The 22,062-nt window shown below is 45.7% G+C and overlaps 1 protein-coding gene across 1 annotated transcript in view; it reads left to right on the plus strand.

Annotated features, from left to right (window-relative positions):
- Positions 1-22,062, plus strand: part of LAMA5 (laminin subunit alpha 5) — a 165,912-nt gene that overhangs the window by 139,910 nt on the left and 3,940 nt on the right. Inside the window, exons 43-75 of the mRNA XM_069751180.1 lie at positions 47-174; positions 260-340; positions 1,122-1,336; positions 1,516-1,616; positions 1,974-2,154; positions 2,330-2,473; positions 4,083-4,234; positions 4,316-4,426; positions 4,558-4,669; positions 6,430-6,603; positions 6,747-6,943; positions 7,031-7,147; positions 7,255-7,409; positions 7,494-7,635; positions 7,740-7,842; positions 10,704-10,817; positions 11,726-11,905; positions 12,126-12,268; positions 12,503-12,688; positions 12,968-13,104; positions 13,831-13,984; positions 14,924-15,057; positions 16,528-16,687; positions 17,114-17,242; positions 17,329-17,483; positions 17,659-17,791; positions 17,880-18,023; positions 18,120-18,250; positions 18,454-18,621; positions 18,764-18,902; positions 18,986-19,137; positions 19,339-19,528; positions 20,190-20,342. Coding sequence (XP_069607281.1) covers positions 47-174; positions 260-340; positions 1,122-1,336; positions 1,516-1,616; positions 1,974-2,154; positions 2,330-2,473; positions 4,083-4,234; positions 4,316-4,426; positions 4,558-4,669; positions 6,430-6,603; positions 6,747-6,943; positions 7,031-7,147; positions 7,255-7,409; positions 7,494-7,635; positions 7,740-7,842; positions 10,704-10,817; positions 11,726-11,905; positions 12,126-12,268; positions 12,503-12,688; positions 12,968-13,104; positions 13,831-13,984; positions 14,924-15,057; positions 16,528-16,687; positions 17,114-17,242; positions 17,329-17,483; positions 17,659-17,791; positions 17,880-18,023; positions 18,120-18,250; positions 18,454-18,621; positions 18,764-18,902; positions 18,986-19,137; positions 19,339-19,528; positions 20,190-20,342 — 4,815 coding nt within the window. The remainder of the gene's footprint in view (positions 1-46; positions 175-259; positions 341-1,121; positions 1,337-1,515; positions 1,617-1,973; positions 2,155-2,329; positions 2,474-4,082; positions 4,235-4,315; positions 4,427-4,557; positions 4,670-6,429; positions 6,604-6,746; positions 6,944-7,030; positions 7,148-7,254; positions 7,410-7,493; positions 7,636-7,739; positions 7,843-10,703; positions 10,818-11,725; positions 11,906-12,125; positions 12,269-12,502; positions 12,689-12,967; positions 13,105-13,830; positions 13,985-14,923; positions 15,058-16,527; positions 16,688-17,113; positions 17,243-17,328; positions 17,484-17,658; positions 17,792-17,879; positions 18,024-18,119; positions 18,251-18,453; positions 18,622-18,763; positions 18,903-18,985; positions 19,138-19,338; positions 19,529-20,189; positions 20,343-22,062) is intronic.

A 22,062-nucleotide genomic window follows, 5' to 3' on the forward strand; every position in this document is an offset into this window, starting at 1 on the left:
CAGTGTTCCTCTCTACACCTTTAACACCTCAACTTCTTATATCCAGAAATGCCAACACAACACTGAGGGTGACCAGTGCCAGCGCTGCAAAGAAGGCTATGTGTCCAATGGCACCGTGGGTGGAGTGTTACATTGTGTCGCCTGTCCTTGCCCGCTGTCTGTGCCTTCTAACAAGTAAGTGCCATTTATTAGTGTTTTATGCTGTCAATTCAAGATGTCACATCATCTTACCCTGTGCTATTTTTTATGGTGACTGTAGTTTTGCTATTGGATGTGTGCAGAGGGGTCCATCTACTCAGTGTCTCTGCAAGCCGGGCTACGCTGGGGCCAAGTGTGAGCGGTAAGTGACAATGTCTCACCCATCTCAATGGTTTATCTGTTAGCCGCCATCTTGGCTACAACTCAGCTTTTCACTGTCTATAGATGATCTGAAGGGGCTTGTCTGGGCAATGTAAGTGAAGCTTATATATTGTAAAATGAAAAGTTTTTAAACTTTCAAATAGACTTTGTGACTTTCAACATCTCTGTTTGCTGTTAGATGGTGAAACGTTCTAAGGCCACGTTCCGTATTTGGTCAATATTTTAGCTCAGTATTTGTAAGTCAAAACCAGGAGTGGAACAATCAGAGGAAAAGTATAATAGAAACTTATGCCCCACTACTGTATTTATCACCCACTCCTGGTTTTGGCTTACAAATACTGAGGTAAAATACTGACCAAATACTGAACGTGTGAACGTGGCCTAACAGTATGTGGTCAAACAGCATGTCCTTATCTTGTGATCCTCACACAGCCGGTGGGTTCATTATAAGGCCCCCTTCCCACATCCATAAAACACGGGAACCGGAAAAAACAGTACCGGTGTCATCAGTGTTTTGGATCTGTGAGACATACACTGATACAGTGTAACAAGCCATCTGTGAAAGCAGCACGTTGACAGGTGAGATTTTCAGCCTCCGGATGGAAGCAAGAATGGTTCTATTCACTGACAGCAAGCAAAAATCCTGAAAGTCTTAACAAGATAAACATTAATAAAAGCAACATAAAATAAATGTCTTTATATATATTTTAATTTCCTGTCCCAGTGAAATAAACCTGCTCATTTTTATCCTCCATTGTTAGGTGCGCTCCGGGTTATTACGGGAATCCCATGGTCATCGGAAGCTCTTGTTTGCCCTGCAGTTGTAACGGGAACACAGACTCCAACATGCTGTTCAATGAGTGCGATCCTCTATTTGGGACATGTTCTGGCTGTATGCTCAACACCGCCGGGCCGCACTGCGAGGTGTGTGCCCCCGGCTTTTATGGGGACGCCATAGGCGCTAAAAACTGCACCCGTAAGTACTATACGATGACCGTCTTCTCCCATATCAGATAGTAACCCTCCTTATTACGTCCTCCGGGCACAAGTCACTGGAGTGATACTGTAACAAACCATCCTCCTGGGACAGCGGGCGCATCATTAGGAATGTGTTTATGTCCTATGAGTCTCAATATAAAATGTTTTGTTCTCTAGGTTGTAATTGTTCTCCTTGTGGAACGGACACATGTGACCCAAGACATGGTAGATGTTTGTGCAGATCTGGAGTGACAGGGCCAACCTGTAACCGCTGTGAGGTAATAAACCGGAGACAAGCCGCAGCCATCAGTGGCTGGTCACTATTAAGCACTATAACTTGCATTACCTGTCTTGTACGATCCCGAATCGCAGGAGCTGCATTCACAAGTCTGCTGTCAAGACGTTTGCCATCAGAAACAAGCCATTTCTGAGCCCTCTTTATTGCATTGTGACACGGGGGTATGGTTAACACTTTCCACAATGCAGATCATATACACAGTTTTTGAATAGGTGATGAACATCCAGGGAACACTAAGATTTCAGCTCTGAAGCCTGCAGGATTGTGAATGTGGATGTTGTAACCTTTTGTAGTCTTCTTTTTCTAGTCCCCCTAACTCTTGATTTATCTATTTTAGGAGGGCCATTATGGATTTGATGGATGCTCCGGATGTCAGAGATGTAGCTGTGGTGAAGGCTCAACCAGTTCTACATGCGACTCCCAAACTGGTCAATGTCACTGTCTCCCTGGCGTAACCGGTTCCCGTTGCCAGCAGTGTGCCCCCGGTTATTGGAGCTTTGGTCCTCGTGGTTGCACAAGTAAGTGACTTTCACAGATTATGTGTCTCCAGCTGATGCAAAACTACAACTCCCAGCTTTCCCTGACAGTGTGCATTTGACTGAGCATGCTGGGTGTTGTAGTTTTGCAGCTTTGGGGATATTTTGGATTTAGTATCTTGCCATTCATGACTCCATCTTGTTTGTCCTTCCTTAGAATGTGATTGTAAAGGGGGATCCTGTGATCCACGGACCGGAGAGTGTAAATGTAGTGACGGGCTGTCCGGGCGGCAATGTGACACCTGTAGCCGCCCGTATGAGGTACCTGTCAGCCATGGGCCCGAAGTGATGAAGTGCGAGCGTGAGTATTACCTGCTCTCTACACTTGAGAGCTTTGTGTACAGTGTTGGAAGCCCGGAGTGCTTGTCCTGGATTTGGGGACAATGTGATCGGATGATGCCTGTTTTAGGGTCTTTGCGCATCCACACTAAAGCCCCTCATACATTTTAACCTAATATCAACAGGTTTGGCCGGTGGTTTAATATGTTTGGGGGCGCCGACCAACTGATGGTAGGGGGACACGGGGATCTGTAAATATGTGTACTACCAATCAATTAGCAAAAAGAGGTCAACAAGGTAGAATGTGATATTAAAATATAACCTTTAATTAGATTAAGTAAAAACTCCTCAGGCTGAAAAAACACATGACACAAAGACACACACAACACAAATATACAAATGACAAACATCTTGGCTTATATTATAACCCTATTCTTATGACATGCCTAAACAAAATACAAGAATAAATAGGAATGATCTCACCGTATATTCAGGTGGTGTCCTGAATCCAATTTGGAATCCAAGGTCAGATCCCTTTAACAAAGGGATCAACTGTAGATCCTATTGGAGAAAAGGGGGAGGGGTGTCACTAAGAAACCACACATTACCCCACCAGAAAGACTCCCAAGGATCACATCAATAAATGTCCCGTGCTACTCGTGACGCGTTTCATCTCATGATACCTCAGGGGACACAAGGACCCAAAGGTATAATGTATCAGCCGTGACGGCTGAGAGATAAGAATCCCACATCCACCTGTGGGGAAGAGTTACCAGTTATAAGGTGGTATGTGGTCATCTGACATCGTCTTATTTCGGACTGACTATCGCTTTGTTATCCCTGAGATATGTCGCCGGAAGAGATATCTGTCTGCAGATTTCTTTTAGTGATCCCAGGAACGCTCAACCGAGCATTTTCTCCTATGTTTGGGAGAGTCAACTGAAATGGCTGTCAGATGAACGATCGGCCGAGGCATCATTCGGCCGACAGTCATCTAATGTGTAAAGCCGCCTCAACATGTCCATATAATATGTTATTGATCTTTATGCCTGATTCCAAGAGCTGACGATCTGGGACCAGCAGATCTGACTCTTAGGTAGTCATAGTCTCCATACAGTGTCAATTATTTCTCTATGTTCTACCATTCTTTTCTTGGATAAGGTTGTACCCACAACACAAAAGGCCCTTTTATGTGCATTAGATATGTAAAAACTGCTTTTTTTAATATCTTGCTCCTATCTAGAGATAACTTCAAGTTGCAGGCCCAAAGCCTGAGTCTGCACTACTGGAAAGTGCAATGTTTTCATGGAGAACTTCTATGGATCTAAATAACCAAGCACAACACTATCTGTGACCTTTCAGGTTTGGTCATTAATGTCTCAGGAGATTTGGAGCCTTACAAAATCTTCAAGGCAACACTGTGTTGGAGACAAACCAGAACAGAAAATGTCAGTCTCTCAGTGGTGCAGCCTCAGGGTTTGCGCTTTTAACTTTACTCAATCATATCTCAACCTAGAATTAAGATATCGGAAAACAGTTTTCACATTCTTAAGGTCCCTTTAGTTTGTGCTGAAGCTTTGGAATCTGTAAATGTCTCCTCCGGTGCTGAGTGGTTTTTTTGCCTCCTGCAGCCTGTGATAGCTGTGTGGTGACTCTGCTGGAGGACCTACAAAGTATGGCCGACTTTATTCCCAGCATCAGGGACCAACTCACCAACTTGAGTGTTAGTTCCATTGCCTGGACTCGTCTAAGTGGCCTCAATGTCTCCATTGCAAACTTGACGGTAATGCTGAAATATTTTCTACTTGAGCGATTAGTGTTTGGCTAGTCGAACACTTAATTTTTTTGACCTTCTTCTTTATAGGATCTGTGGCTCCAATATCAGAGCTCCATTAATGATATAAAGGATAAAGCGGACGATCTGGAAGATGATAGTTTTAGTCTTGCTCAAGACTTTGATGCTCTGCAGGAGAAGGTGGGTGTGTTAATTTCCACTTCTTGCCACAAGGGGGTGCTGCAACAATGTACAAACATGTGACAGTGGCCACTAGGTATTTACCGTACTGGCCGATTATGACCTATATGTTGCCTCATTGCTTTGTGCAGGTGAATGCAACCAACAGAACAGCAACAAATATACAGAAAACGACCAAGGACACCCGTCAGAAAGCAAAAGACCTCATGATCCAAGTGCAATCTCTATACAATGTTTCACTGGGTGAGATTTTATTTTATTCTGTGCCTTACAGCCATGGTTTCACCACATCATGTGCTGATTCCTATGATTGCTACCAGGACACTCCCATATATGGAGTACCGCCATACTTTGTACACATGGCCCCAAGAATGGTGCCCCAACAACTGGTCAATTAGTGGGATAAACTAATTAGTGACTATAGGTGTCCATACATGAAATCTCTACTGACACATGTATGCTCGGCTTAGACAAGTGTACGTATTTTCTTAATGACAATGATGGGACTACATCACTGCCAGACACCGGGTGGCGTCTTACCTGTCCTGAGAACAAAATGAGAAATCAATCTGTCTTATCCTTCAGATTCAGTAGACATTGATCCAATGTCCATGTTCAACTGAAGTGAATACCACCATACAGTGTTCCAACACCACCCTATAATGGCCAAATACCACCATATAGTGTTCCAGCACCACCCTATAATTGCCAAATACCACCATATAGTTTTCCAGCACCACCCCATAATGGCCAAATACCACCATATAGTGTTCCAACACCACCCTATAATGGCCAAATTCCACCATATAGTGTTGCAGCACCACCCTATAATGGCCAAATACCACCATATAGTGTTCCAGCACCACCCTATTATGGCCAAATACCACCATATAGTGTTCCAGCACCACCCTATAATGGCCAAATTCCACCATATAGTGTTGCAGCACCACCCTATAATGGCCAAATACCACCATATAGTGTTCCAGCACCACCCTATAATGGCCAAATACCACCATATAGTGTTCCAGCACCACCCTATAATGGCCAAATACCACCATATAGTGTTCCAGCACCATCCTATAATGGCCAAATACCACCATATAGTGTTCCAGCACCACCCCATAATGGCCAAATACCACCATATAGTGTTCCAACACCACCCCATAATGGCCAAATGTCACCACACAGTTATCAAATACCATTATACAGTGCTCAAATATCATGATACAGTGCTCAAATATCATCATACATTGCTCATATATCATCATACAGTGCTCAAATGACATCATATAGTGCACAAATACCACCATACAGTGCTCAAATACCAATTATAAAAAAATAATGTTAGTCACAGACCTTGGATACAAGACGTCCTCTTCTGATCTTCAGCCACGGCTCCGGCGCAGGCCTACTTTGCTCTGCCCTGTTGAGGGCAGACAAAGTACTGCAGTGCGCAGGTGCCGGGCCTCTGACCTTTCCTGCGCACTGCATTACTATCCTCTGCCCTCAAGAGGGCAGAGCAAAGTACGCCTGCGCCAGAGCCGTGGCTGAAGATCAGAAGAGGACGTCTTGTAATGAAGATGGGAGGCGCCGCAGCGGACCAGAGACGCCCATCCGACCGGACCAGCAGCGGGACCGCCCCTGGGTGAGTATAATATAACGTCTTTTTCTCCTTTTTCAGGTAACATCGGGGGCTTATCTACAGCATTACAGAATGCTGCAGATAAACCCCTGAATCCGGGGGGCTTACCTCACCCGCAATTTTCAGGGTGACAGGTTCCCTTTAAGAATTGCACAGTGCACATTCACATCGAAGTGTTGCCTGTGTGATGCCGGGCAAGACAGGTCCTTTGGAGTCTGAGCTGCTCTTTGTAACCTTTCTCCACTCTGGACAAGACATGAGAATTCTGGACAATAATGCGTACTGTATGAAAATGGCTTCACTAAACCCCTTTCAGATTATTGTATCCATTTTAGGACCATAATCTCTGTTTGTCTATTAGGACTTCTCAATCAGCTGAACAAGATTGCCACTTCTAACACCAGTAACGTCACATCCACTGAAGAGTTCAGACAAATCATGACTGAGGTGGAGAAAATGTTAAAAGAGATGCGGGACAAGGACTTCAGATATGCCAAAGACCTGGCAGAGAAGGAGCATAACGAAGGAAAAAAATGTAAGTAGATCATGTGCTGGAGCTAGTGCCCCACCGTGCTTCTTTTGGGTATGGGGAGGACTTGCTATTAGTACCATTTCCTCCAAGGACCATTGGCTGATGGTGATCGGTGCATATATTGACATGATGTTGATTCTTCTTAGTGCTGGATCGGATAAAAGCGGAGTTGTTCTCTAGTGTGAAGGCCAACCAGGATCTCCTGAATGAGATCAAGAAGAAACTGGAAATCTATAGTGCTGAGGTGATGGATTTACGGGATGCTATGAATGAGGCAGTGAACAAAATCATAGAGACCGAGGGTCTCAACAGCCTGAACTACAACAACCTGGAAGAGAACAAGGTAAAGACAAATTCCCCAATGATGGGTAGAAGTATACCTTGAGCTTGAGAGCTTTCATATGCTGACTTCTTTACTTTATTGTGACAGAATAAGGTCAACGACTTGAAGGCACAACACAAAGAGCTGGTGGGAGCCATCAAGATGGGTGAAGAAGCTTTAGCCCAGGTCTCAGATATCTGGCAAATGATAGATGACATGAAAGAGGTAAGATGGGACACCTAAACAATAACAGTGCATGGGCCCTGTAGATGACAGCACCTGGTCACGTGTCTCCCAGGATTATTCACATAATTGATTTATGATGCATTCAGGAATATGAGAAGTTGGCAGCTGGACTGGATGGAGCTAGGGGCCCAATTATGGACAAGGTGAAGAAGTTCTCACCAGCAAGCGGCAAGCTGTCCATTGTGGAGCAGGCCGAGGAACATGCAAAACTCCTCAGTCAAGTAGCAAAGAACTTGGCCAAGTGAGACTATCTTCTTTTAGACTGGCTAAGGATTATTATGAATTATGTGTGAAGCATTATTCACAATTTTACATTCTTCCTCAGTGCCATCGGAGACTCCAATCAAGACGAGTTCATCCAGAAAGCTATAAATGCCTCCAATGCTTACTCCAGCATCATTGAGGCCATAAAGCATTCTGATAAAGCTGCAAAGGATGCCCATCGGGTGGCAGGCGACACACATAAGGTGTGTTCTACAATTCTATAAATATTGAATAGCGCCCCCTCTGATATGGGGGGATTACACAACAAAGAAATGCTATCTGTGCTGACTGTCCAATGTCTCAACAGAACATCCTATCAGAGGAGCTGGGGAAGAAAGGTAAAGAGTTGAAGGACAACAGCTCCAAATTGGAGAACAGCGCCAAAACTGCCCAAAATGAACTGAATGACGGTGAGTTCAGAAAACTTTGAGTGTCTAAAATATAAACTGCTTTACTGCCTTATAGACTACTAGCTATTGAACCCGTTCTATGCCCGGGTGGTGAGCATTTATATTGGTATATGGTCTCCATCCTGGTATGTGTTGCTTCCATCCTGCGCCCTAATCTTGTCATGTGCTGCTACCATCTTGCTCCCCCATCCTGTCATTTGCTGCTCCCATCCTGTGCCCCATCCTGTCATTTGCTGCTCCCATCCTGCGCCCCCATCCTGTCATGTGCTGCTCCCATCCTGCACCCCCGTTCTGTCATGTGCTGCTCCCATCCTGCGCCACCGTTCTGTAATTTGCTGCTCCCATCCATATGCCCCATACGCTGCTCCATAAAGGTTGATGGCCCCCATAAGATGCTCCATAGTATATGCCTCATATGCTGCTCCATTATGGTTGATGGCCCCCATAAGATGCTCCATACTATATGCCTCATATGCTGCTGCATTATGGTTGATGGCCCCCATAAGATGCTCCATAGTATATGCCCCTTATGCTGCACCATTATGGGTGATGGCCCCCATAAGATACTCCATAGTATATGCCTCATACGCTGCACCATTATGGTTGATGGCCCCCATAAGATGCTCCATAGTATATGCCTCATATGCTGCTCCATTATGGTTGATGGCCCCCATAAGATGCTCCATACTATATGCCTCATATGCTGCTGCATTATGGTTGATGGCCCCCATAAGATGCTCCATAGTATATGCCCCTTATGCTGCACCATTATGGGTGATGGCCCCCATAAGATACTCCATAGTATATACCTCATACGCTGCACCATTATGGTTGATGGCCCCCATAAGATGCTCCATAGTATATGCCTCATATGCTGCTCCATTATGGTTGATGGCCCCCATAAGATGCTCCATAGTATATGCCCCATACGCTGCTCCATTATGGTTCATGGCCCCCATAACATGCTCCATAGTATATGCCCCGTATGCTGCTCCATTATGGTTGATGGCCCCCATAAGATACTCCATAGTATATGCCTCATATGCTGCTCCATTATGGTTGATGGCCCCCATAAGATGCTCCATAGTATATGCCCCGTATGCTGCTCCATTATGGTTCATGGCCCCCATAAGATGCTCCATAGTATATGCCCCGTATGCTGCTCTATTATGGTTCATGGCCCGATAAGATGCTCCATAGTATATGCCCTGTATGCTGCTCCATTATGGTTGATGGCCCCCATAAGATGCTCCATAGCATATGCCCCGTATGCTGCTCCATTAAGGTTGATGGCCCCCATAAGATGCTCCATAGTATTATATGCCCCGTATGCTGCTGCGATATATAAAAAAAAATAACATACTCACCTATCGTTGCTGGGCGCCGAGTGCTGGGGGGCCTGAGCAGGCGGGGCACCGGTGCGCTGTGGGGGTCAGGTGCCGGAGTCGCCGCTAGCTCAGGCCCCCGACACTTGCTATATTCACCTGTCCCGTTCCAGTGCTGCGCGCCGCTCCATCTTCCAGGTCCTCTGGCTTGCGGACTGCTGCTCCCGGAATCGGCGCCTGCGCAGTCCGCGCTTTCCGGCGCCATTTTCTTGAAGCGGACTGCGCAGGCGCCGATTCCGGGAGCAGGAGGACATTCATGGCCCGGAATCAGGGGGCCTAAGTAAGAAATAGCTGTGGCATGAAGTGCCACAGCGTCATGAGGGCGGGATCGTGTGCACACGCCCCCTGTTTCCGGCTCCTAAATACCCCCCTGCTCCCGGAATCAGCGCCTGCGCAGTCCGTGCTTTCCGGCGCCATTTTCTTGAAGACACACTGCAGTATCCAAGAAAATGGCGCTGGAAAGCGCGGACTACGCAGGCGCCGATTCCGGGAGCAGGAGGACCAAGAAAATGGCAGCGGAAAGCGCGGACTGCACAGGCGCCGATTCCGGGAGCAGGGGGACATTCATGGGCCGGAATCAGGTGGCGTAAGTAAGAAATTGCTGTGGCATGAACTGCCACAGCATCATCAGGGCGGGATCATATCCACCGTGTCCCCACGTCCGGGTTACGGTTCATAAATGTCCCCCTGCTCCCGGCAGTCAGCGCTTTCCGGCGCCATTTTTTATTCTGACACTGGCTATAATGTAACGCTAGGAACGTCGCGCCTGCGCAGTCTATAAAGGCTTCGGACAGAGTGACGCTCCCAGCGTTATATTATAGATACTTATAAAACAGAGGTACTTAGCGCACAAATTGGCCAATTCATCTGTGATCACCAGCCACAACAAGGCAACCTTACTTTTTTGTATCAGACAAAACTCTTCCTGGCCAAACCCTACAAAGACGATGCGAGGCCTAAGCTTATTATACTATGTCCATCGTACATGCATTATTACAGTTATCATGACGTGCCAGGCACTAAGAGGCTTCTGCATGCCTTCATATACCAGGGCCTGGGTATGATTGTAACCTTTCACCTCTGCTACATGCGGAACTCTGCTTTAGTGACATTCCTGTCATTTACATAAGCTGTTCATGTATAAGACACCAGAGCTTTAGTTCATTACCCCATTTTACCCCAGAACAGAAAGCTTAATTCAGCACCACTTGGAGGTTTTCTTTCAGCATTATTAGACCTGTAGGAGCCTTTCCTTTAGCGCTGCCTCAGACACCACGCTGTTATTTTACTCAGCGGCAGGATCCACGGGGTGACGTCTGTCGCTTTCAAAAGAAGTCATTTTTCCGCTGCTCGCAGAGCTGGTGATAATGGGTTTAAAGTCGGATCGGTGCCAATTTCACACATACTGGGCATTTTAAATGATTTGTTTTAGTGGATTGTGTCATTCAGAGTCTCGCTGACCTCCTCCTTCCACAGATGTCCTGAAGAAACTGCAGGAAGCGAAAAAGAAACTTCAGGGCAGCAAAACAAAAAAAGAAAAACTTGAATCCGAGCTGAGATCTGTCATGGACAAAATCAGCATGATCAGAGGTAAAAATCACTGAATCGTTTACATTGCAACCATATCCCTCTAGCCAAGAGTGACTGAACAGGGGAAGACCGCAGAATAAAGTTCGAATGCCACCTTCTGGGCGCCAACATGATCTTGTGTAGATTAAAGGGAACCTGTCACCTTGGAAAATGCTATTTACCTGCAGATTTGGGGTTATTCTGCAGGTAAATAGTGCTAGGCTGTGTACCCACTATGAGCTTTTGATGGTGCAGAATTTTGGCACCATTTCTTCCCCAATTTAGGTTACTTGCATTTTTCCGAAAATACGCAGCGTAAAAAAACTCATCAAAAGCTCATCGTGGGAATGTAACCTTACAGTGCTGCCTGGCCCTTACTGAAAGTGCGGCTACAGGGAGAAAAATAACTTATTTCATCCTGGGAGCTGCCGGCTTTCAGTTATAGGGTGTGCCTGGAGCCGTTATAGCCATTATTCACAGCACTGTTCACTGTACTGTGAGTGGCGGCTATAAGCACGCGCTGGCACTACGATTGACATCTCGCTCTGCACAGATGTGCTGCAGAGTTGGCTGTCAATCAAAGTTTCGGCCACACCCTATGACTGAATGCCGCAGCTCCCAGGATCAAATAAGTTAATTTTCTCCTGGTAGCTGCATTTTCAGTAAAGCGACCGGGCAGCATTGTAATGCTTAATACCTGGGGATAACCTATACCTGCAGGTAAATAACATTTTCGGTGATGCCAGGTACTATCCACATTTGCGCCAGGAGCCTCCGCCACAGGTTACATTACATTCATATGTTACTGCAGTAATGGAACTTGGCACCAGGGTCTGAAATATATATTGTGTCACCACCAGAATTAGTGGTGTACCTCGGGATGAAGGCCTTCATTGCATATTGACAGTTATTTTGTTAATGTCTTCCAGATAATGTTACTGATCACATAGCGAAAGCCAAAGCTAAAGCTGCAGAAGCCAATAACACGGCTACCAGGGTGCAAAGCACGCTGGCCGATATCAAGACGAACCTAGATGACTGGAAGGATAAATATGGAAACATGAAGAATGAAGACGTGAGCAAGGCAGTAGATGATGCCAAGACCACTGGTGAGTCCAACACTGCGGCACATGGGACATTATACAACAGATTATTTCATATCAAAGTTAGAAGGGTCTCTAATTTGCAAATTCCCATAAACTCCCCACTACCGTCAAACTTTAGGCCAGGTCCCATGTGGCCAGATGCCCTTATATCAGGTGGTCTTGATGGGCATGTGATGTAGTACAACCTGCAAATAATTGCCTGGAATTACTCTGTCTCTTTAAGTGTCCAACCTAGAGAACACCATTCCTCTGCTCCTGGACAAGCTGAATAAACTGGAAGACCAGCAGGGACAGAACAACAGCATCTCGGACAGCATCCAGCGTGTCCGACAACTGATCTCACAGGCCCGGGATGCCGCCAGCAAGGTGAGCAGAGTTGTCAAAACCCCTACCCTATCAGTAAATATGTGCGTAAAGAATCAATGACTACTCCACAATCCTTCGCTCTAAATTGTTCTACCCCACACAGTGCTTCTGTTATGTCATAGTGAAATATAAGGGCGGCGTTCTCCTTTATCTGGATACTGGACACTGATAACCTGGGGTATACATGGAACATTTCAGATGATCATTATTCTCATCTACTTTTTTCCTTACCAGGTCAGGGTCCCGGTGAAATTTAATGGCTTTTCTGGGGTACAACTACGTACTCCGAGTAATCTGCCTGATCTGGCAGCTCATACCTACCTCAAATTACACATCCAGAACCCCAATCCACAGAATAAGAAGAAGCGGCAAGCGGACTCTGACCCCACACGTTTCGTGATGTTCCTCGGACACAAGGATGTAAGGATGGGTCGATATAAATGACCGGCACTTTAACGTTAAATATGATAAGGGTGGAGACCCAGAATAGAGCAGGAGAGGTACAGATTTATCTAGAAGGTTCTTAAAGGGCTTGTCCATAAGGTAGTCACATAATCCTCATCCCATCACTGCACATATGTATCTGTTATCTGCCCTGCTGTGTGCAGCGTCCTAATGCTGGATCACAATCTGCTGGATGCTGCTCGCTTGGTTTCTTCCCCTTTTAATGAAGGTAACCACTTTGGGTTTGTTGCACAGGGTCAGGGTGACTACCTAGGATTGGTCTTGAGAGGCAACAGACTGCAGTGCATCTATCGTCTCGGGGAGCAGGAACCAACGTACCTGTCGGCCAATGAGGACATCAAGGAGCAATTTGTCACAGTCGTCATTGAGAGGTGAGCAGGACCTATAGGAGTTGTCCGGTGAAGATAACTAATCAGCTGGATAAGTGATCATTTATTGATCGTGGGGGCCGACCCTTTGGATCCACACTGGTAAAATGGAGCATTTTTATTCCGGTTAAAATGGAGCAGCATGGCCCGACTGCCACTAACTCCATTCTTTCTCTATGAGGTTGCCCCATAGGGAGTGGATGGAGCAGAGGTCAAGCCTGTGCACTGCTGCTCCATTATCACTGGGACCCTTTCAGCCGATCAGTGCCATTCCCAGCCCTCGGAACCCCACGATCAATAAGTCATCGACTATCTGGAGGATAGATGATAGCTTATCTTCAGTGGACAACCCTTTTAACTATTGATATACAATTATGTTACTCCTGCATTGGAGACTTTAATGTGATCTTTAGGCAATGCCAAGGAGCAGGGAAGCCCATCTTCATGACACCTATAGGTATGGGTGACTGATGGATAGCAGTATCTTACAGTTTAATCTAGGGAAAAAAAATTCTGAAAGATGTCTCTGGAATTTGGGATTTTCACCAACTGCTGAACTGGAAAATGGACGTTCTCTGTAATACTGAGAGAATACGTTCTCCACAGTGTTAGATAAGGTTTCTTGGAGGGAATGAGACTCCTCTGTGGCTCCTGGAGGATTCATGTCACACATTGCTATGGAGAACAGCTGATCTTCCATCTTCATCTTGCCTCCTTCTTCCCTGACAGGATCCTGCAGTATGCCCAGATGTCCATCTTTGTAACTAAGGATAGCTTGCATGAGATCAAAGGAGACAGTACAGCCAGTGGCGAGCAGGGTCTTCTCAACCTGGACCCCCGGAGAGTCGTGTTCTATGTAGGAGGGTATCCTTCAGAATTCAAGGTAAATCCGTCACATTATCACCACATGTACTGAAGGCCAGACAGCTGGACAGTAGACTAAGGGTACCGTCACACTATACGATTTACCTACGATCACGACCAGCGATATGACCTGGCCGTGATCGTAGGTAAATCGTAGTGTGGTCGCTGGGGAGCTGTCACACAGACCGCTCTCCAGCGACCAAGATGCCGAGGTCCCTGGGTAACCAGGGTAAACATCGGGTAACTAAGCGCAGGACCGCGCTTAGTTACCCGATGTTTACCCTGGTTACAAGCGTTAAACTAAAAAAAAAAAAACAGCACATACTTACATTCTGGTGTCCGTCAGGTCCCTTGCAGTCTCTGCTTCCCGTACTCACTGACTGCCGGCCCTAAAGTGAAAGTGAAAGCACAGCCGCTGTGCTCTGCTTTCACTTTACGGCCGGCAGTCACAGTGCGGGAAGCAGAGACTGCAAGGGACCTGACGGACACCAGAATGTAAGTATGTGCTGTTTGTTTTTTTTTAGTTTAACGCTTGTAACCAGGGTAAACATCGGGTAACTAAGCGCGGTCCTGCGCTTAGTTACCCGATGTTTACCCTGGTTACAAGCGAACGCATCGCTAGATCGCATCGCTAGATCGGTGTCACACACACCGATCTAGCGATGACAGCGGGAGATCCAGCGATGAAAGAAAGTTCTAAACGATCTGCTACGACGTACGATTCTCAGCAGGATCCCTGATCGCTGCTGCGTGTCAGACACAGCGATATTGTAACGATATCGCTGGAACGTCACGAATCGTACTGTCGTAGCGATCGAAATGTTATAGTGTGACGGTACCCTAAGAGAGTCTCAGACCTATCTATCTATCATCTATCTATCTATCTATCTATTATCTATCTCATATCTATCTTTGTTATCATTAATTAGATATTTCCTTTTCTATCTTTTGCCTCCAGCCACCTTCAGCACTGAACTATCCCAATTTCAAGGGTTGCATAGAGCTGGACACTCTGAACGAGAAGCCCATCAGCCTGTATGACTTTGAGAAAACCTTCCAACTGGACACAACGAGGGACAAGCCTTGTCCCAGGTACCAGTCACAACCACTATATCCTTGATCACATCTATGTCTCAGACTGCAGGAGTATCTGCCGTGTCATTTTTTGCTTAATCTAGCCTTCAAGGGTTTGTCCAGTCTAAATCAATAAGTCTGCAGTCACTCTGTGTGACTGCAGACTTATGAATCCCCCCATTACACGCACTGTACGCTGTGAGGATTCAGCAGCCTCACTACATACAAGTGTATGGCACCCACTAGTCGGGCTCTGACCAGGAGTATACATAATGTGTATATCACCGCTGTTCCCGACTCAGAAACCGGAGAATCCTCGCATTTTAGAAATGGAAAACCCTTTTAAAGAGTATCTCTCACGATTATAGGATCGTGTATATTTTAACAGTATTAAAGAAACTGGTGTAATATATATATATATATATATATATATATATATATATATGTATATATATATATATATATTTTTTTTTTCCTTAGACACTGAAGGTTGCCACTTATATTTGCTTCTGTGCAATTTGTCACAGGCATAGTACAGTAGGATCAGTTTCTGACCCTATCTCCTATGCTGTGTCTGCATTTGCTGTGCATTGTGCACACGCTCCCTGTACTGCACAAGTCACAGCTGTAGGTTGAGCCTTGCGCCATTTTTCTTGTAGCCCAGCACTGTGCACGGAGCTACAATCTCCTGCTGTCACTACTTAATGTTCAGCGCAGCAGTCACATTTTCCCCTGCAGCTGCGCTCCGCACACTTTAAATAGCATTGAGTGGTGACAGCAGGTCGGGCACCACGGCTGCAGCAGTTACTTCTTCCAAGTCTGGCAGCCTGGCATTAGTAGTACAATGCCTGACCCGTTTCCACCAATGAATGAAGTTGCCAACACAGCCCTGGTGTCCGACCTGTGCTCACCAATTAATGCTACATGCTGTCTGCAAAGTGACAGGTCGTCCTTATATTGAACTCTTAGAACTGATGAGACGGGAGCACTTACTTAGAAAATCCGTATCACAATGGTTATATAAATCTTTGTGAAAGCTTTCCTTCCTAATATTAAAATGAACATTTTATGAGTCTAGCATTAAAATGTTCATTTTAATTAGAGGATTTAACATCCATTGTGACATGGATTTTTAAAGAAAGTACACCTGTTTCATCAGGTTTAAGAGATCTTTAATATGGTATACAGTCTGGATAGTGAATTTGGTGACTTTAATTTGATAAAATTTAAGGGTGCAATATCCAGATCTTTCATGGATTATTTTCACCTTGAAAAGGACAATCAATGCAAAACTGATACTCCATGTTATGTATAGAGTATGTATGTATAGAGCATGACCTGAAATAGTGGAGGGTGACCCAGGGGATCAGAGACCCCTGCACTATGAGTAACACACTGTTTAAGGTTTGCAAAGAATCCCTGTAACATTTTATTCTTTGTGTTCTGCCCCTGGGTGATGCTCACTTACATGACATGTTTTATTTGTAGGTCGAAGTCTACAGGAGATCCTTGGCTCACTGATGGATCTTACTTTGATGGGTCAGGATATGCTGAGGTTAAGCTGGAGTCACTTCCTGGAGTCAAAAGGTTTGAGATGGATGTCCGCTTAGTATCTTACAATGGAATAATCTTCTACCTCGGAGGAGAGGTAAATATCTGGTCTGACAGACAGAGTCCTCAAGAACACAGTCCATCTGTGACTTTCTGAATTCATTGAATCCGGTCTTGAGTTTGAGACAATAAGGTCCCCCATACTCATTATATGGCTGTCGTCCATCAGCTCTTTCCCCTTAGTCCCCCATACATAGCAATGCTCAGCTGGGCTATGACAGAGCTGCTGCCAAACTCCTAAATACATCGGAAATACATCTGTTAATTCATGCACAAATACACATATCTTAGAGTATGAGCAAGGAACAATGGGGCTAACCCAAGTGGGGATCCATCAGCACAAGTGTCAGCCTCTCATTGTTGCTGAGGATTCTTAGAAAAATGCACATCGAACTTACCTTACGAAAAACCTGAACCTGTGAACTATTAAGGCAACCTCCAATGTAACCTCCTCCTCTTACAGGACCAGTTTGTGTGCCTGGCGGCCCAGGAAGGTCAGCTCGCCCTGTATTACAATATTGGAAGCGGAACCGAGAGAGCAAAGCCGATAGAGTCCTCCCCGCTGTTTGTCAGCACCTCCACCTCTAAAGCGGTAACAGCAAATTCTCCCCCCAGTGGTTTGTGCGGTGGTGGCTACTAAACTTTTTTGCTAATGCTTCTGTCTATGTTCTTCCTCAGATCCAGGTCATAGTCGCCGTGATCGGTGGGAAGAAAAGGATATTTGTGCGATTTGAAAGGTTGAATGTGTTTAGTGTGGAATATGATGGTGGTAGCCTGGAGTCGTCACGATTCTTCTATCTCGGGGGTCTTCCAACCGATAAACTTCCAGAGGGGTGAGTTCATCCTCTAGAACTTTTTTGCCTTCACAGTGCCTCCTAACAGTTGTCGCTGCACAGAATAGCAATCCGAAAATTCCTGAAAAATCTGGAGACTTTAGGGTCATCACTATTGTGCTTCCTCCAGATCCCCAAATACTGTAAGGTTTATTGTCTTCTCCATTGTTCCCAGTCTCAAGGAAACTTTCCCCAGTGGAGGTTCCATCAGAGGTTGTATGAAGGGGCTCAAGGCTTTAGGGAAATACGTGGACTTGAAGAGGATGAACACGACAGGAGTGAGCTACGGCTGCACCTCAGACCTCCTGGTGAGTCCCTTAGGACTTCATACGCTATGACAGACATGTCTGTAGTTCCTGATCTTCATGACTGCAGTTATTTCTTTCACCCCCACAGATAGCAAGGTCTGTTCAGTTCAATGGACATGGGTTTCTAAGCATGAACCTGAGGAATGTGCCTAACTTCCAAGACGACTTCTATGCGGGCTTTGGCTTCCAGACAATTCAGCATAATGGCCTGATGTACCATCATACTAATGATGTGAGGGGTCCTGCCATTTGTAATTAAATTTTTTGCGAATATCACGGTCACTTGGTTGCCATTGTATGAATACGAATGGTGCTCTGCTTTCTGCAGGAAGGACTATGCCAGGTGGAGGTCCAGGGTGGTTATTTGTCGGTGAAGCTTCTGGCCACTCGGCTAACCTCCAAAATGTCATATTCCGATGGATCCAGACATTACCTGTCCCTGTACAACGACAAGAATGGGTATGACTAAGCCTAGTACAGTATTACTGACCAAACTATAGTGAGACATTATGTGCATCCCATTAATATAAGGGGGCACAGAGTAATAGTAGTGGAATAATAGGTTGCAAGCTCTTCTGCCACCTGATATGGTTTTATCATAAATGGCAAGTATGAAACTCCCAGCCAATGAATTAGTCTCTGATACAGTTTTTTATGCTTAGGTTGCGGCTTTATGTGGATGATGAACTACAAGGGAGCGGGCGACTCTCTCAGGGTGGCCGAAGAAGACGACAGGATGCTCCCAGCAACAATATACTCCTTGGAGGGGCACCGGATAGCACCACACCAACCAACTTCACCGGCTGCATCAGCAATGTCTTTGTAAAAAGGTTAGATTTTTGACAAAGACAATGGTGTAACGGTGTAAACTCAGCAACACAGAGCATTTAAGGAGACACATACTGATTTTCTGGCAGGACTTGCTGAAGTTCCACAGGTTAATGTTTAATAACCTCTGCATCACTGTTACAGGATCACTGGACCTCAGATGGTCCTGGACCTGCAGCAGAATCTTCGTAGTGTAAATGTCACCATGAAATGTGATGACATCCCCGAGGAACGACCCCAAGAGATCAGAGCGTTGGTGCGGAAGGATAAACTCAAAATGAAGGTAAAGTGTCTCAAGGGTCAGCTCTTCACCTTTATCTCATCGGCCCCTTTCTCCATAGTCTACAAATGTTACCACTTTTGCAGGCGCGGCAAAGGAAGTTGGCTCTTCTGGGTCACCGACAATCACAAAACTCATCCTGTTATGTTCCAAAACCTTTGAAAGGGGCATTAAGATTTGGGGGCTCTTCATCCAGCCATCTGGAATTTACAAATGTCACTGGTTCCTTCCAAGACAGGTATGTGCTGTTGGGGCGATAGGAGGGGATGCCGGACCAGTGGCTTGTGCAAGTTTGGTGAAAATAGTTCAGCATTTTAGTACCATTTGCAGACACAATGGGGCCTGGTCAGGCACTAGGGTCTACACCCCTGGTTGTACAAGGCATCTCTCTCTGTTTTAGATGCAGCCACATTCATCTTCTGTTTCCCTTCCATAATAGGTTCCACTTCTCCATGGAGGTTCGTCTGAACTCTTCCAATGGTCTCCTCTTCTTTGTGGCAGATGAGCCAGGAGCCTCCTCGTTGTCTCTTTATGTCTCCAATGCCCGATTCGTCCTAATGATAAATGTTCGTGGGAAAACACACCGATTGAGAAGTAAAGAAAAATACACAGATGGGCAGTGGCACACGGTAAGAGGGTGATTGGTACATGGTAGTAGTCACCAAGCAGTTGTGTAATCACTACAGCCAGTATGCCAATGTCTTTGGGTATGTAGAGTGCCAGCCATATTGTATGTTCAGATATATTGTCTTTCTTTTTAAAGCAGCCCAAACTTACAATTTTACTATACATGTGGCCCAAAGTGGAGGAACAGATGGTCACTGGGTATAGTGGCTAGATATGTCCCATAGACTGAAGGACCACTCTGATGACATCATAGCGCTGTTATGCTCTCCATTGTACTGTTGACTAGTGACATCATGAGATGATGTCCTCATGTAAACTGCCCGTGCTGGGCGGCACGGTGGCGCAGTGGTTAGCACAGCAGCCTTGCAGCGCTGGGGTCCTGGGTTCTAATCCCACCCAGGACAACATCTGCAAAGAGTTTGTATGTTCTCTCCGTGTTTGCGTGGGTTTCCTCCGGGCACTCCGGTTTCCTCCCACATTCCAAAGACATACTGATAGGGATTCTAGATTGTGAGCCCCATTGGGGGACAGTGATGATAATGTGTGAAAAACTGTAAAGCGCTGCGGAATATGTTAGCGCTATATAAAAATAAAGATTATTATTATATTATTATTCAATGTCACAGATTCCCAACCTTAACTATGAAATATTCTGCATTTTAGATTTTCTTTGGGAAGGAGAAGCACAAAATCCGTCTGGTTATAGATGGCCTCAAGGCTCAAAGTGGGATGCTACCACCAGGGTCCGTCCTATCATTAGCAAGCCCAGTTTTCATCGGTGGGGCCCCTGCATTGAGGAAACGTCCAGACAACCTGGTGAGCAGGTGGAGCAAAATCATTTTACATGAAGCATCCGCTCTTGGTTACTACATACCAAGTCCCCAAATTCATGATGGAAATATACACTCCCTGACAGAAGTTATGTCGCTTATCCATGTTATATAAATAAAAGCTTATCACCTGAGGTTAAATTCATCCATTGGTTGTATAAATTCTTTTGAAAGCCGAAAACCTCCGAAATGTGGTTTAGGTTAAGAAAATAAATTGGCATCAATGCAGAAATATTGATCAGTTAATGGACACAGAATGGTCAGATTTTGGCAAGGCAAAAGTTTTGTCGCCTGGTCATATAATGCACCCAATCCTAGTTTACATCCTCACCTGTGCTCAGTAAATGATCGGTTAATTAGTGTGTGTGTATAAAAAGAAACCCAGCACCCCAGACCTTCACTTGAACTGCAACTTGAGCTCTGACAACATGCCAAAAATCCACCCTGCGACCAAAGCCTGGATTATCAAGAGGCTGAAGACCAGGTGCACTGCAGAGGTTAGGGTTGAGCGACCTTGACTTTTTTAGGGTCGAGCCGGGTTTCGCGAAACCCGACTATCTCAAAAGTCGAGTCGAGTGAAATCGGCCGATTATGGCGAAAAGTCGAGGATCGACCGAAACACGAAACCCAATGCAAAGCCAATGGGATATTATTATTATTATTTTTTTTTTTTTCTTCTCTCTCTCTCTCCCCTCCGTCCGTCCCTGAACTGAAAAGCTGGTGTTACACAGTGCAAATCGCTACAGCGCACAAGCGACAACATGGCGATAGGCGTCCACGCCCCTAAGACCTATGTCATCACTCTGCCCACGCCCCTTCATTGGCTGAAAAAAATGGCGCCAAGCGCGTCATAGGAAACGCGACTTTGGCGCGAAAGTCGCGTACCGCATGGCCGACCCCACACAGGGATCGGGTCGGGTTTCATGAAACCCGACTTTGCCAAAAGTCGGCGACTTTTGAAAATGAACGATCCGTTTCGCTCAACCCTAGCAGAGGTGGCTGGCACCTTTAATGTGTCTCAGCGTCAAGTACAAAGAATTAAAAAAAAATTGGAGACTGGAGATGTGTTTGACAAGACCAGGTCCGGCAGACCTCGCAAGACAACTGCTCAGGAGGAACGTTTGTTGGTTAGAAAATCCAAAGCAAGGCCCTCTTCCACTGCAGCAGAGCTCCAACAGGCCTGGTCACCTCAAGTCCCTGTGTCAACTAGAACAGTTTGTAGGATTCTGTCTTGAAATGGCCTCCATGGTCGAATCAGTGCCCAGAAGCCAGCACTAAGCAAAAGGCAAATAAAAAAAACGTGTGGCATTTGCAAAGTCCCTCAGCCTGCTAAACAAATGGACGCTGGAAAAGTGGCAGAAGGTGGAGTTCTCTGATGAAACTTCGGTAGAATTACACCACAGCCGCCGCAAATAGTGCAGGAGACCTACTGGAGCCCCTATGGATCCAAAATGCACCCAGAAAACAGTTACATTTGTTGGTGGAAAGATCATGGTCTGCGGTTACATTCAGTATGGGGGTGTGCGAAACATTTTCAAGGTGGAAGGCAATATCAATAGCCTAAAATATCAAGAAGTATTAGCTATCTCTTATATGCCAAATCAGAAAAGGGGTCAAATTCTGCAGCAGGATGGTGCCCCATCTCATACATCCATTTCTACAACAAAGTTCCTCCAGGCAAAAAAGATCAAGGTGCTCAAAGACTG

The sequence above is a fragment of the Ranitomeya imitator genome, chromosome 2, assembly GCF_032444005.1.
Source record: "Ranitomeya imitator isolate aRanImi1 chromosome 2, aRanImi1.pri, whole genome shotgun sequence".
Taxonomy (NCBI): Eukaryota; Metazoa; Chordata; class Amphibia; order Anura; family Dendrobatidae; genus Ranitomeya; species Ranitomeya imitator.